We start from the raw sequence: 14,668 nt of genomic DNA, 5'->3' as shown, positions 1-14,668 counted from the left end.
AAATTCAAAAACAACTAATAACATACACTTCCTTCACAAGCTGGGAGTTCAATCTTGCTAGCATAGTTACCATACCCTTCTATCTTATTTATTACTTCTTAGCTATAAAGAACAGACACTTCTTTAATTTATCGTATCTGCATGTTAGATATAATTTAGATACGATACTCATTGACATTCGTTTAACACGTACGCATATATGTATTTAATTGTGTTTTAATAAAAAAAAAATTTTTTGGATACGTTTTGACAAACCTAAATATCATTACACATCAACATATATAGTTTTATTGTTCACATATATTCTTAAAATAAGTTTAAATATAATATATATTATTAATTATTAAAACAAAAAAATATTTTAAATATTTTATATAATAAAATATTAAAAAAAAATAAAAATTAATTTATATTTACAATAATCTATAAAATACTTTATATTTTATATATATGTCGTCATGTCCTATCTTATAAAAATTTTAAATGTGTATATTCGTGTGTCTCTCGTACCAGTATCGTATCCCTGCATCATAACTACTTAGCCATTTATATATATCCTTAAATTTATAATTGACCGTAAAAATTAATTTTAAACTATCAATATACTCTCTTTTAAACATCATAAATAAAAGTGTGTGATTACTAATTCTTATAGCACTCAATAAAGTCTCTAATGGCAAAAATTAAATAGTTCTAATATAAAAGCTTTCAATATATTAAATGGAATGACAATTGAACAATATTTTTTTAGTCTTTGAAATAAAAATTCTTGTTTCTTTTTTATTTTTAAAAATAAGGACAATGAAGATAAAATTAAGGACAGAAAATATTGTTGGACTATCACTGTTTCACCGTCAACCTCCGATTTATTTTTATTTTTTATTTGTTACATGTAACAACAACATATGATAGAGATAATTTGTTTAAGGGATAAACTATTAAAATAGCTCAAAAAAAAAAAACGAATAACAAATAAGTTTTTGAATGATATAAATCATGATAAAATAATAGCAAAAACTATTATATTTTTCATAAGTTGTCAAACAATTTTTTTATTTAACAAACGGCTTATTTATTTAATTTGAATTTTTGAATAAATATTTGAATAAATACAAAAATTGAAGCAAAGGTCTATAGATCTATCTTTTAAGTTTTTTTTAAAAAATTCAGTCAATTACAAAAAAGAAGAAAAGAAAAATTTTACTTAGTATGAAATTATCAAATTTTAATTATAAAATTTTTTTTTATAATACTTGCAAAACATCACATAAAAAATCTTATTTTTAAAATCTTTTTATAAATATATATTTAAAATTTAATTGTTTATTTATTACGTTTTTAAATATTTCATGATTTATTTATCATTCATAGCTTTTAAAATTATTTTTTCTAAAGATATGCAATCTCGAATACTATTTTGATAGATTAACTTTGTTTTTTTTTTAAGTTTTGTGTTTGTTTTTAATTTTTTATATCTTTGTTTCTATGTCAAAACAATTCAAATGTAACCGGAGTGATTTTTCTATAAATTGGCATGCACTAAATCATCCCAGACCGTACCAACAAAAAAAAACACGTACACAAAACATGGAGAATAAACCATCACACTTTTCAGCTCTCTTATTCCTTCTAATTTCCCTTGTGTTATTTTCCACTGCAAAATGTGGTATTGTTACTTATTGGGGCCAAGGTGACCAAGGTGAAGGAACATTAACAGAAGCATGTAACTCAGGACTTTATGGAATTGTTGTCATAGCATTCCTAAGTAAATTTGGGAATGGCAATAGACCTCATGTGAATCTAGCAGGTCACTGTAACAATGTTCCTAATTGCCACATAAAAGTGGGTCATGGCATAAAAAATTGCCAAAATAAAAATGTCAAAGTCTTGCTCTCAATTGGAGGTGCTGATGGAGGCTATGGATTATCATCTGCTGATGATGCCAACCAATTAGCAGATTACTTATGGAATAACTTCTTGGGGGGACAATCAAGCTCAAGGTATGTAACTCAAAAATGCCATGCGCACACTTAAAATCAACCAGTAAATTAGTTATTATATATTTGTATACATTTCTCGTAATCTAATATTACTTTATTTTAGTTCTTAAATGTTGACATTTTAATACTTAGAAGATGAAAACTGAAGTTAGTTATTTTAATGTGAAGTTAATAGTTAAAAATCGTTACATAATTTAATATCTCTCACTAAATTATCATCCTTTTATTATTATTATTTTCTTTTTTTTTTTAATTCTATTTATGTTTCTATTATTTTTTATCTGGTAATATGCATAAAAAAAAAGTAAAGGAGCAATAAAAACAGTGTTAAAATTGCTACTTTACTTTTAAAACTCATATCCCTTAAAACAAAAATATTATCCATTTAGAGATGGAGCCTCGACTACAGCTAGATCTAGAGGAAAATTATGAGCATTACGTTCATGCATAACTCGGTTAATAATATCAGCCCAGGTGTTAATGACATGACCTTAACTACAAATTGGTTGAAAATTTTCAACTATCAACTTTATGTAAAAGATAAGAGTCTCCATTGTAGTTTGAACTTGTTTATCCTAGCCAATAATATTATGATGATATCTAACATGGTATAGTTGTGATTATTTCTAATAAAACAAGGCCATTTGGTGATGCTATATTGGATGGAATTGACTTTGACATAGAAGGGAATCGTGGAGACCCAGAAAACTATGCAGTGCTAGCTAAGAAGCTAAGGGAATACATGGACAAGAACACATGGAAAAAGTTCTACCTAAGTGCTGCACCACAATGTCCATTCCCTGATCATAATCAAAATCCAGCACTCTCCAATGTTTATTTCAACTTTGTCTTCATTCAGTTTTACAACAACCCTGATTGCCAAGTTGACTCAAACAACTTCCAAAGAAGCTGGAATAAGTGGACTAGTACCATAAATGCTCACAAGTTCTATGTTGGCCTCCTTGCCGCGCCGACGAACACTGACAAGGGTTACGTGACGCCGGAAACCGTCTTAAATAAAGTGTTGCCTTTTGTCAAGAACTCTCCCAATTATGGAGGAGTCATGCTGTGGAACAGAGAAATGGACAAAAACAGCAAATTTAGTGCCAAAATACATGATAGTGTTAATAAATAAATAAACGTCTTGACAGACATTCTATATGTCTTATAAGACGCTAGTAGTTAATTATTAAAGTTTAAATAAAAACCGATTCTTAAAAGCGGTTTAATATAACGAAGATCTAAGATGGTGTCTAAGTTAAAATTATATGTTCCTCACTAGTGTGCCAAACATAAAGCTTAAATATGTCCTTTATTAGTAAATAAATGTCAGCTCCTATGAGTTGAAGGGCATCTTGCTTTCAAGTATTTATATATTATCTTGTGTACTCTTATATTGCTTAAAATTACTAAATCCAGTGTTTATGTGAAAATATATAATGCATGCTTCTATAGTCAGTTAATCAAGAGATTCAGAACAAAATACTTCTTATTAGAGATTAAAAAAAATGGTAATATAAAAAGAATATTCATTTTTATATGCATCTTAGGAAGAGACACATCACACATGGTTGTTGTGTCTCAAAAATTAGAGGTTAATTAAACTTATTTCAGTATATATAATTGCTCCTTTATATAATAAGTTTTATACTTTTGCTGAAAAATAATTTCAAATTTTGTTTTATTTGGATATGTGAAAAAAAAAATTAACACAATAGTTAATGAATAATGCCCAGAGATTAGCTTAACAACATAGGTTTTTCTAATTTTGTTTTTAATTCAATTGCACAAAAGTTATTCAAACATGATTTTATTTTGAAAACAACTTTTTTCCCCTCCCCTTAAAAACAAAAAATAAAAAAATAAAACTATTGTTTTCTAAATTCTAACTCAACTAATGTAATGATTGATTAAATGTGAAAACTCAGTTGCAGTCGACTTTACGTGAAGTTGATAACTAAGAGCTGTCAGATGAAAATTTAGTTAAATCCGTCAAATCATCTGACCACTCTTAGTTATCAACTTCACGTGAAGTCGACTACACCTGCGTTTCCACCATCACAATTCTACTATAAGTAATTCTTGGAATAGCTTAACTCAATTGACTATACCGAATTATTAGTTGTATAATTAACTTAAGAACATGGTTTGTGAATACACCGAAGTAATATAAGGTTGTTGCCGCCGGCAAAGGGGCGGTGGAAGGCGCTGCCATGATGAAGATGCATGGATGGATAGGGACAATAAAGTGACTGCGATAAAATTCATAACAGATGAGATTAGGTTTGAGTTTGAATGCTTATAATCCAGATTAGGTTTAAGTTTAAAATTCATAAAATTCAATCTTTTTGGTTTGACAATTGGAATATTGATGGCTCAATTGTTTAAGATGTTCTTTTTGTACATATATCTGACTTTGATTTAACTATTAGAGACGTTTGAAAAGAAGGTCAATGAAATCTCCATGTTGTTTTCTCTAACATTTCAGAAGATGTCAAACAGCGTTTGCATGCTTATAATCTGGATATGAATGCTGGAGAGAGTTCGGGTTGGTCGTGGGGTGTGGCATCTTCTAGACTCTACTCAGCTAGGAGTGGATACAGTTGCCAGTTGGCTAGCCAAAAGAAAGTTTGACTGGAATGAGCGTGATAATTGGTTGTGGGTATAGCGACTGCATATTCTTGAGAAGTACAAGTTCTTGATTTGGCTCAGTCTTCATAATGCTATTTCTATGGCAGAGTTTCGTTTGGGTCGTGGTTTAACTTTATCTAACACTTGTCATCGATGTCAGAATGGTCTTGAATCCATTCTTCATTGTCTTCAGGAGTGCCATAGTGTCAAGGAGGTTTGGAACCTTTTAGACCTGTATTCAAATAACTCAAATTTACGTGATTGGATCTATAGAAGAGGTACAAGGAGTGGAGATGTTTTTCTTTTTTTTTCAACCATCTGGTGGATATAGAGAAGCAGGAATCGTGACTTATTTAATACAGATGACTCTTGGAGTGTTAGTAAAGTGGTGAGTTTGCTTTGTAGTTCAGCAAGGGAGTTCCACACTATTTTTGCTATGCATCAATCTTTGTCTCCTCCTTCGCTTTGTTTGCATTGGGTTCCACATCCAATTCATTCTGTTAAATTGAATTGTGATGCTAGTTGTTTTGCTCCTTTTGGCTATGCTGGTTTTGGTTGTATCATTCGCAATTCTGATGGATTTTGGTTGAAGGGTTGCACTGGGAAAGTCGAAGTGTGCAGTGTTCTTTTTGTTGAATTGTATGCAATTTGGAGAGGTTTACTTCTAGTTTTGGATAATGGATTTCGTGAGGTTATTTGTGAAACAGGCTGTTTAGAAGCTCTTTTCTTGGTAAACCAAAGAATGCTTGGTAAGGATATTCCAAAATAGAATTTGGCAAAGCATATACAAGAGGTTATAAATTACAATTGGCGAATCTCTATTCTTTTAATTCAGAGGAATGCAAATAGTGTTGCAGATTGTATGGCTAGAGTAGCTGCTTCTGGTGCAAATATTTACTCAAATTGGAGTCAACTATGGAGTGAGTTTTAACATCTAATAGATTTAAATATGAATCTAACCAATTAATTTAGTTCTGTCTTTTGTTTTTTTTTTCTTTTCTGGCTAATCACAAAAAAAAAAAAACTATATATAGTGCCTAGTGTCTATTAGTAATTTCTTGTTGACTTTTACCCTCATATGTCGCCCTCTTTCACTTTCTCCTTGGCTAATGAATTGGGTTTAAGACATTAGAAATGGTTCACCATTACTTTTTATGGTCCAAACCCAATTTCTCATATCCAAAAATACCATAGACAAATTATTTTTTATTTTCGTCTCATTTCATACACCGCTCTAACAATTTTGTTTTCTTTCTAATTCTATACGGAGGATTATCCATTCTCCTTTTGATTTAAAGGTAAATTGGTAAAAATCAATAATAATAAAAATTTAATTATATTAAAATTAACAAAATTATGCGTCATTCCAAATTATAATTTTGATTTAGAAATAAAATTGAATTTTTTTCTTAAAAAAATTCCAAGCACAAATTGATACATTTTGAGAACCAAAACGGATTGGACAAATAAAAAAGGACCTAATAGACGCTATGATCCAAAAGCAAAGTCCAAAAAGAAGATGGCACATGACCAGAATGAATTGGGTTCGGAGAAGTCCAAGCAAATAGTAGTAGTTCGAGAGCTCACTCAAGGGTTTGAATCTTGAGTCAGCTTAGGAAGTTATAGAATCCATAATAGTACTGATGTGTGTGAATCTGTATGTGTTATATAAAAGACCCAAAAAAAAAAAAAAACAAATATGAGCTTATCCAAAGACTTTTTTCTACTTAATATACTAAAACTGGGTTTTTTTCTAGCTACTAAAGGTGACGTGTCGATCTCTCATGCCTCTGTTTTTCCTCCAAAACGAATAATTTTTTTTATTTTAAATTATTTTATTGTAATTATATTATAATTAATACTAAATGAATAATATATAATTATACTAATTTAGCAACATATCTTCATTATAATTATATCAAATCAATATTTAATGCACTATTAAACTACTTATCAATTATCAATTAAAAATATTTTTAATAATTTTAATAATAATAATAATATCAATAATAGTAATAATAATAATAAAAAAATTTTGTTACCCGATTCACGACGTATATCAAATAATTTTTTTAAATTATTTTATAAAAATATCTTTAATATAATTATATTGTAATTAATATTTAATGAATAATATATAATCATACTAATTTAGAAATATATTTTTATTGTAATTATATCAAATCAAAATTTAATACATTATTAAAAAATTACCTTAATAATAGGTAATTTACATATTTATTTTTGTTTTACTAAAGTCTATATATAGTGTTTTTCTGTGGTACATTAATCTAAATTTGAGAGTCAATTCATAATTTTATATTTAGTATTTTTTTTACTATTTCATAGAATAAGAATGTATTCTTCGTTTTTTATTGAAGTTGATCCTTTTAAGGTACAATTTATAAATTTTTCTAATATTTTTCATATACTCATTCTATTATATTATTCTTTTGATAATTTTTTATTTGTTGTTACTCTAAATTATTCTTATCGTCTAATGTTCCAGTTCGATTGTCTTTTGCCACAATCATTTACAATGCATCACATCTATGAAATACCTCATCGAGTTGTCTTCACTGATTCGGGTTCCAACTACATGGATGTAAGTGTTCAAAGAAGAGGTAATAGTCTCTATTTTACCGAAGGATGGTTGGATCTACTCACCTATTATGACTAACCCAATGGAATGTGGTTAAAGTTAGATTTCTTAGGAGGAGCTCGATTTTTGATCGAGGAATTGCATCCACGGAACTTTAAAGGGCAAGTTCAAGTTCCATCCCTTCCATGCTTTTTACGTCTGTCTGAAAATCTTCGAAGTGGAGCACATAATTAAATTGAATTCTCTCAGTTTCAGTTCAGTTTTGCTAAATTCGTGACAAATTTAGATATGCAATTTCAACGATTGGTAATATATTTAAATTTTCTTAGTTTAAGTTGTTCATTATTAGAATAATTTTTTTAACATATTTTGATTTTTTTCAGAAATTACCAGCTTTCTTTGGCATGCATGCAATGCCATTGAGGGGAATAAGAGTTAGTTTGGTTTCTCGGTGTGACAATTCTATATCTTGCCGCATTGCATGGATAGCGGATGATGAAGCTTATCTAACAAGAGGATGGTCTGATTTTACACGAATTCTAAATATTGAAACTTACAATGTTATTTCAATTGGTTGTCGTTACAAGAATAATTCTATACTATATGTGACTAAGGACTAGAATAGGTTCAACATTGTTTAGGTAATTTGGTTTTACTATTAGTATTTGATTAAATTATAATTATAAAATTTTAAATTATTGCCTCAATTTATATATTACGATTATTTTTTGTGGATTTGCTATTTTTAAATAATTTAATAAAATGAAGCAGTGTCAGATATTATTAAGTTTATTTTTATCCTTTATTTCTTTATTTGTATTTTCATTATATTTGACAAAAAATGAACCTACACATATATTAAATCGTTGACCTAAAGACAATGTATTTGCCAATAAAAACAAATTTTATTTATAATTAGAATAAAATTTATTTGCCAATAATCGGTGGATAAAATTAAAATTACACCCGTGTTATATAATTATAATTGATTAATTGGTATAAAATGAAATTATACTCGTGCCATGAGTAATAATCTAAATAATTATATCTTAACAAAATATAATTTGAAATAATTTATAAACAATTATCTTAACAAAAATAATTATTTAATAATTGATTTAAAAATCAATGTAAAAAATAATTATTAATAATAGTATTATTAATTGGGTAAATAATATAATTTTAAATTATTACTTGAAATATAAATAATATATGGAAATCTATTGAGTAAATCAATGATTTTGCACCTTAATAATTTGACAATTATTACTCAATTAACCAGTTAATTGAATTAGTAATAACAATTTCCAATTTCAAATTTTGTATATTAAGTAGTTATTAAAAACTGAGTAATAACGATTTACACAGGAAAATCATTGATAAATTCAATTAATCATATAGAAGATAATATACTAACAGTTTTAGTATATTATTTATGGCAAGCGAAATTATTTTCTCAGATTTTCTATTAAAATTAAAATTAGTAATAGTTTAAAAAAAGGTTTATTAATAAAATTACTAATAGTCACAACACAGGATATATATTTTCTATATATTATTTAAAAAATATAATAAAACATGAATAATGAATGAGTATGTTATTTCTTCGACTAGCTAATTAATGCAAAATCGAGTACCCTTTTTTATTCGATTGAGGTCATATTCTGTTTGGTGAAAGTTTCAATCACCTTAATTAAATTCTGTGTTTGTGCCTTAATTTATACAGGTGGTAATATGTTACATATTATTTGGTATATCTAAGTAGTTATTTTCCATAGCGAAGATGTAAAAAATCATATTAAGGTTTATTGCCAAATAATTAGTGGATGAATAATAGTAGATTATATTATTTTGGGAAAGTATTTTCATTATAATTATATCAAATCAATATTTAATTATGATAAAATATGTTAATTATAATTATATCATAGAATTATAATAATTACGATATTTATGTTATATATTTTAATCATTTATGTACGTAAATAATTAGAAATCAAAATATAACTTATAATTATCCGTGCCATGCAAGATTAAATAAGATATATAATAACATAGATGATTTATTACTTATACTGATTAAATACAATAAATACATATTAATTTAGTTAAAAAAATCACTATCTCCTATGTTTTTCTATTTGTTTTTTTTATTCATTAAATCCAATCAATTATAATAAATTAATTATATTAACTAATTAATTCAATCAATTATTTTCTAATTTATTTTTTGAATTCAATAAATCAAATAAAATTAATTATACTAATTATTTGTATTGACTAATTGATTTGATTAATTCTTAAAAATATTTTATTTAATTTATTTTATTTATTTAAATATAACTAATTAATTATTTAATTTTATTAAGATAAATATCAAATTCTATTTCTAATATAAAAATACAAATTTTTATTCATTCCATTTTTATTTTACTACTATAAAAGACCATATATGCTAGAAGAAAATATCATTTATTTACCAATTACTCTTTCATTGGGTAGCTTTTACAACAATTCTTTTTCTTCCTATGAGGCGCCGTCACAAGAAGGCAACTATCATGAACACAAATCTGCACACACTCTTCAACTCCCGTGCTCATCATTTAGAGCAATATATGATATGTTGTCCATTAAGCATTTATAAACCATGATGTTATCATGTTTGCATAAATAAATAAAAAATTTATAATTAAGCTTAAATCATTTATCTATTTGTGTGGTATATTGTAGTGTGAAATTACTTTTAATTTGTGTTGTGCAATGATATTATGGTTTAATTTAAGCTTTTATTTTAGAATTGTGTTATGATTTTATCTCATCCTTTTTTCTTAGATATTAAGTTGATGTATTTTTATTTATTATTATTGAAGCAGATGTGATATAAAATTTGTAAAAAGAAAAAAACTTACATTCAATTTATTTTATTATAGTCTTCTATTCTTCTATTTATTTATTTATTTTTTTTAAATATCATAGAATTTATTATAATTTATACCAATTAATTTATTATAATTCATTATATCAGTTAGTTTAATTCATTAATTTATAATATACATGATAAAATAGATTATTTGTTACTTATACGTTTATTTTTCTAAAATCTAAATCTGAATAATTATATTTTCAGTTTTTTTATTAACAAAATATTATTAATAATGAATAATAATTAACCATTCAAACTTTTAATTAAAGTGTTTGGATGATTTTTATATTTATTAATATTAATTATTGATTATTTTTCATAAATAAATTATATTATAATTTTATGTTAGTTCATAATTGATTAATGATTAATGTTTATAAAGCTATGTTACTCTAAATTTTATATTTTATAAATATTTTATTTAAATATAATTTTTTTAACATTAAAATGTATTATTTTTAATAATATCATAATTTTATATTTTTTAATTATTCTAAATGAATATTTTATCAAATACTAATTAAAGCTATTCTTCCATTTGCTTTTACTAATATATTTTTTAACTATTATATAAAATTAAAATCATATTAATGAATTTAATATTAAAGTTAATTTGGCTTTTTATTATTTAGAGTGTTTTTCAATCAATAATTTTATATTCTTTACTTTTTTTTTGTTTCATTTTGAATTTTAATTTAGTTCTCAAAGGTAATGAAATTCTATTGATACTGAAATAAAGTTACAAAAGAGTCCATAGGGTAGAATAAGTAAAATAATGTGATACCCACATTGTAACATTCAAATGAAACAACTTAGGATCTAAAATATTTATCTTTCTCTTTCTCGCCGTCTATTATATTATCTATCCTATCATCATATAAAAATCGAATTTTTACCTTTAATGATAGAATAAACGTAGCATGCTTCTGTATTATTTTGTTTAAATCATTAAAGTCAATTCATTATGATGAATTAATTATATCAACTAATTGATTTGAATAGATATTTAAGTATCACACAATTTAAAATTATGTATATTAATTATTTTATTTAATTTTTATGATATATAAATTTAAGAAATAAATTAAAATAAGATAATTTATTACTTATTTAAATTAAATACAATAAATATAAATTAATTTAGTTAAAAATTTACTATTTTCTAATCTTCTATACATAAAAATGACAAAATAAAATTATAAAAATAATCTTTTTATCACTTTTGCTATTTTAATTTTATTTTTTTTGTTTTTTATGTATAATTTTATTTTATATTAACTTTGTTTATTTAATAATAAAATATACTCATATTAATTCTATGATATAATAATATATTTTTCTCCTATATTAATAAAAAAATTTCAATAGTTATCAACTACATCTAATAGAATGACTGAGAAGTGAGAACTACGATAAGTTAAACCCAGGTTCAAAATGCTGAAACAAAGAAAAGAAAACAGTGGATATATGATTAGAGAAAAATATATAATAATGACAAAATATGCTAAAACTGGATTTTTTCTCCAACTAATAAAAGTGAGGTATTAATTCCTCATGAATTCATTTTTTCTCTAAAATGAAATCACTATTTTCTTTTCTAAATTTATTTTAAAAAAATATATTTATTATCATTATATTACAATTAACATTTAACGAATAATGCATGATTATACTAATTTAGAGAAATATTTTTATTATAATTATATAAAATCAATATTTAATACATTATCAACTAATAAAAGTACAGTATTAATTCCTCATGAATTCATTTTTCCTCTAAAATAAAAGTACTATTCTCTCTTCTAAATTTATTTTAGAAAAATATTTTTATTATAATTATATTACAATATTACAATTAGCATTTAATGAATAATGCATAATTATAATAATTTAGAAAAATAAAATAAAGTCCAGTAATTTATCTTCCGACTACACACGTGTATAGAATAACTTTTAAGAAGGAGTCATGTATAGTAAATACGGTCGATGATTGTAAAACTGTATACTAACATTGATATAATATTATTTTAGGTATATGTTTTGCAGGCATCAAAGAAAAGTGTTGAGTTGTTTTTTAGTAGATTTAAATTATTCATTGTTTATTAGAGAATTTTGTGCATTAGAATTCTCTAATAATTTATTATTTATTTTGAGCTAATTTTGATATGTTCTTATTTGACAATAGAACAACATATAAAAATTTGTTGGTGGGTCTAAGTATTATTAAGTTATTTATGGTCACATTGAGTATATATGTTTGATTTATTGAAGAAAGTAGATTACTAAAACCAATTAATAACTATTTAGAGTTAATATATTTAACACTAGCTTAAGAAAAAACAAATAATACATAACATGTTATATTTTTATTAATCAAATTATAATTTAAATTAATCTTAACAAAATAATTTAAAATTTTAATTTTAATCTTATCACGTACATGGCACGGGTTAATACACTTGGAAATTACTGCACGATGAATGTGGTATATAGAGAAGTTTTTGAGAGCCTATAATAAAAAGGTAATAACAAAATGTCTTACTAAATCTATTTATTTATTAAAATTTATTACTATCACTTAAAAAAATTTAGAAATTCTAGGAACTAATAGATGAATTCTTATTGTACATTAATAGTTTGAGAATATTAAAATTATCATAAAAATTCGTATAATTTTATTCTCTTGACAAATAATTTTATAATTACGTTAATCATATAATTTTATATACAAACATTGATACATTGTTGTTTCATGTATATATTTTGCAGGTATCAAAGGATAGCATTGAATTGTTATTCAGAAGGTTTAAATTATTTATTGTTTATTACAAAACTTTCTGCATTAGGATTTTCTATTAATTTGTTCTTCATTTTGAGCTGATTTTGATATTTTCTTACTTCACAGTATACTAACATATAAAACTTTGTTGGTAGATTTAAGTATTACTAGATTATTTATGGTCATATTGAGTATATATGTCTGATTTATTGAAAAAATAGATTAAATAACTATTTTATAGTTAATATAATTAACACTATATTAAAAAAAAAAAACAACGCATACAAGTTATTTTTTTATTAATTAAATTGTTATAATTAAAATAAAATTTAACATAACAACTTAAAATTATAATTTTAATCTTATCACGTGCATAGCACGGGTGATTAAACTTGTTTTTATTTAATAAGATGGATTGAACAATCTTAAGTATCACAATACACTTACACTACACACTCAAATGATGGACCTACTTAAGAACACCCCTCTTAAGAGTATACTGGCTAATTAACTTGAGTTGGTCGAGTGGTCAATTCACTCGTGACTCGTCCGCTTAAATAAGTGTTGGGAATTTAAATTCCGCCTTATATATACAGCAACTCATTAGTCAGTAACAGACTCTTAAATAAAACTCAAATCCACGACAAATTAGTCCTTAACATATCGGAACAAGAGATACTGTAAACAACCAAAAAATAAGAAGAGCATACCGGCTCATACGAAGCATATTCCCTCTGATATCTTCCATTTGAACACTATAAATAAGATGTTGAACACATGTTCAAAGTATGTTATCAAATCCTAATTTTTATATCTCTTGGACTAACAACGACTTGAGAATGGAGTCTAAATATACGTAATAATCAGATAGTGACCTTTGATCTTCTAAATTTATTGTCTAATCTGAACGAATCAGAGAAACCACAATATCTAAAATCTGTGTACTTGTACATAATCAAGTCATAGTCTTTTGTTTTTTAAAGGTACTTCAATATTTTTTTACATTTTCAATGGACAATAAAAAAACTGTACATCAATTGAGATACTTTACTAATAGCAAAACTCAAATTAACCCATCAATTTTTATGCTATCAGGTGAAATAAAAAAATTGAAAAGATCTATTTTCATAATGACATATTGCAATGACCCAATCACTTACTTGTATAACTTTGGATCTTCAAATTACTCAAAATTTGTAGATAATAATTGCACAAAAAAAAAAAAAAAAGCCATAGGTGTAGGCATAACAGTTGTCTGAGTCATGTGCAATTTGACTCACATTCTCAAAAATATATGGCCGACTTAAATATCAGTTTCCCAAGTCCTCGTCAACCATTCCTAAATACATTAAAGTTGTGTTAAAATAAAGATTTGCACCATATACAAATAGTTAAATTAATTATATTAGGTAGAATAAATTTAAAAATGTTATAAAGTAATTAAATTATTTATTTATTTATTAATATTTTTTAAAAGATAATACTATGTGGCATAATTTTAAAGTTTGGAGATTTTTAAAAAAAATTTAGAAAAATATTTAAAAATAAAAATATAAATAATATAACATAAAAATATAATTGAATTTTATTAATTATGATATATTAAATATATAATAAATAGATATTATACTAATGTTTTGTTGTGTAGTATTGAATTCTGTATTGTTTTAATAATGTTTTGAGTTGCATTTTCGAGAAGATGGGATTTGAGAGCATATTATAATGCAAAAGTA

General features: G+C 24.8%; 1 protein-coding gene across 1 annotated transcript; it reads left to right on the top strand.

The window, feature by feature from the left end:
* The first annotated feature begins 1,539 nt into the window (after window positions 1–1,539).
* Window positions 1,540–3,372, top strand: LOC130960342 (basic endochitinase-like). Its single transcript, XM_057885726.1, has 2 exons — window positions 1,540–2,000; window positions 2,640–3,372. Exons 1-2 carry the CDS (start codon window positions 1,588–1,590, stop codon window positions 3,133–3,135), a joined length of 909 nt encoding a protein of 302 aa, XP_057741709.1. The 5' UTR covers window positions 1,540–1,587; the 3' UTR covers window positions 3,136–3,372.
* The last annotated feature ends 11,296 nt before the right edge of the window (window positions 3,373–14,668 follow it).

The sequence above is a fragment of the Arachis stenosperma genome, chromosome 2 (assembly GCF_014773155.1).
Source record: "Arachis stenosperma cultivar V10309 chromosome 2, arast.V10309.gnm1.PFL2, whole genome shotgun sequence".
NCBI classification, from domain to species: domain Eukaryota; kingdom Viridiplantae; phylum Streptophyta; class Magnoliopsida; order Fabales; family Fabaceae; genus Arachis; species Arachis stenosperma.
The sequence above is the reverse complement of the archived record's forward strand: the minus strand, read 5'-3'. Positions and strand labels throughout refer to the sequence as shown.